The sequence below is a fragment of the Mus pahari genome, chromosome 3 (genome assembly GCF_900095145.1).
Source record: "Mus pahari chromosome 3, PAHARI_EIJ_v1.1, whole genome shotgun sequence".
NCBI classification, from domain to species: Eukaryota; Metazoa; Chordata; class Mammalia; order Rodentia; family Muridae; genus Mus; species Mus pahari.
Genome location: NC_034592.1, coordinates 100,299,269 through 100,301,586, shown reverse-complemented (window position 1 = coordinate 100,301,586; position 2,318 = coordinate 100,299,269). Strand labels below are relative to the sequence as shown.

Genomic DNA, 2,318 nt, shown 5'->3' with positions numbered 1-2,318 from the left:
TGGGAAACACACTGTATGCGATCTGGCTGTGCTGTTCCCTTGACTATTTCTCCCCCCCCCCACCACCGTGTGTGTGTGTGTGTGTGTGTGTGTGTGCCCTCGAGCACAGGCACTGGTGGAGGACAGCGAAGGGAATCCAATGTCTTGCCTTAATAATTTCCTATTTCCTTCAGGCAGGGCCACTTTGAATCTGAAGCCTGCTCTTTTGGCTGAGCAGTTTGGCCAGTGAGGATTTCCTTGTCTTTCTTCTCTAGCATTGGGCTTACAGGCATGGCTGGCACTTTTTTTTTTTTTTTTTTTAAACATGGGGGCCAGAGATTTGAACTCAGGTCCTTATTCTTCCACAGAAACATGCTCTTATCCACTGAGCCAATTCCCTGTTCCTCCTCTTCTCCTTTTTTACCTCTCCCATGTCCTACCAAGGAATTAGAAGCCTCAGGCTTGAGCATTTGGAAAGTCTGTCCTGTTGGCCACAGGGATTGTAAGGTAGGGTTAAGGGGTTTACATCAGATGGGCCAGTCTGTGTTCTCTGGGCTCTGCTATTAGAGCTATTGGCAAAGACTGTTTCATTCTGCAGAGATTGTTAATTGGGTGGTATGGAATTTATGTTGGTTACAGTCATCTTGAACTAAAACGGGGGATGACCAAGGAGAAAGTAATGGAAATGTAACCCTGATGACATTTTTGAGGCTTCTTCCAGCCTATTATAATCTTATACTCATAAATCTTGGTTATTATTATCATTGTTGATTATTATTATTTTGGAGGGAAATCCTCCTATATTGCCTCTTCTAGTCTTGATCTCGTGATTTTTCTGCCTTAGTCTCCTGAGTATTTAATGTGACATGTATGTGACGCTGTGGGCCAACCTGTTAATGGATACACACACGGCAGGATAGTTGACACTACTTTTGGTTTTCATATAAGTTCAGCTATAAGGAGGCGGGGATCTTGTGCATTTCAGGGTTCCCAGTCATTAGATTTTGGAGATTGATGGAATTCTCTGGTCAGTTCTAACTTTACAGAGTGTCTATAGAATTCCAAAACTGATGAGGCTTGTTCTCCACTGTGTACTGTTCACTGTACCCATCCATGCAAAGACTTATTGACAGAGTTCTTTACTGGGCAAGGTTAATCTTGGAAAAGTGACATTGAGACAGATGGTCACTACGTAGGCCAACCTCAAGGGCAAAACTGAGGCGTACTTCTTCCCTCCACAGATTTTTACCATCTCCCGTTTGCAAGCCTGCATCCCTCCAGCCTTCCGCTGCCCTCAGGTATGGCTTGGGGTCAGTGGGGTAACATGTCCTCTGTCTCAAGTGTGAGAGATGGAAAGAGGAAGCATCTCAGCTTCCACAACATGTCCCTGCTCAGTATCTTGGGCAGTGCGTTGATCAGGAGGTCGGGATTTATAAAACTTAAGTGGAAGATCAGGTACCCCAACAATCTGATAAAAAACAGCGCGGAGAAGAAGAGGGAACGGCAAGCACTGCAAGAGAAACCACAGAAATGGTTAGTCACGGGTCGGAAGACTTGGAACAGAACAGAATCTCAGGCTTGAGTTCCTCTGACGCCTTCACATTCCAGTGAGCCCGTAACTGATCCCGCCACTCAGTCATTCTTTCCACACGCCCCTGTTTTATTTCCACTTCCCACCATGGAACTTCATTTATTCCCTTATCATTTATTTATTTATTTTTGGCCCATTATTTTCCAAAGTAGTTAGTTGTATCTACGTATGGATTTCTGTAGGCCCACATCTCCTCCAATAGCATCTTACCAGGTGCTTAAGATTCTGTCGGTCAAACAGTTATAAAACAAAAACTCTTCTGGCCTCACTTCACATTTCCTCAGTGAATACTGAAGCTGAACATCTGTTCCCAGGCTGGTTGGTCTCACATGTTTCCTTTCTCTTGCCCATTTACCTATTACATGGTTTGTTCTTGTTGACTTATAGGAACTCTTTATATATTGTGGGTATAGATCCCTTTTCGTCGTGTGTAATGTTCTATACCCTTCCACCTTTATCATGGTCCCGTGGTTTTCAGGTATCAGAGAACAAAGTTTCTTAATTTTAGTAAGATCTTGTTTGCCAACCTTTTATTTGACTAGAATCAGTGCTGAAGTAAAGTGTGGTGCACAGGCCTGTAACTGCAGCACGTGGGAAGCTGAGGCAGGAGGGTCATGAGTAGGACACCAACACAGTGAACCCTTGTCTCAAATGCCTGACCTTAAACTGTACTACAGAGCAATTGTGATAAAAACTGCATGGTACTGGCACAGTGACAGACAAGTAGATCAATGGAATAGAATTGAAG

At 43.9% G+C, this 2,318-nt stretch overlaps 1 protein-coding gene across 2 annotated transcripts in view; it reads right to left on the bottom strand.

Annotated features, from left to right (window-relative positions):
* Positions 1-1,290: 1,290 nt before the first annotated feature.
* Positions 1,291-2,318, bottom strand: part of Tmco5a (transmembrane and coiled-coil domains 5A) — a 15,312-nt gene continuing 14,284 nt past the window's right edge. For both annotated transcript variants that reach the window (XM_021195230.1, XM_029537077.1), the window contains one exon: positions 1,291-1,489. In XM_021195230.1, the coding sequence (XP_021050889.1) occupies positions 1,291-1,489 (199 nt within the window). The remainder of the gene's footprint in view (positions 1,490-2,318) is intronic.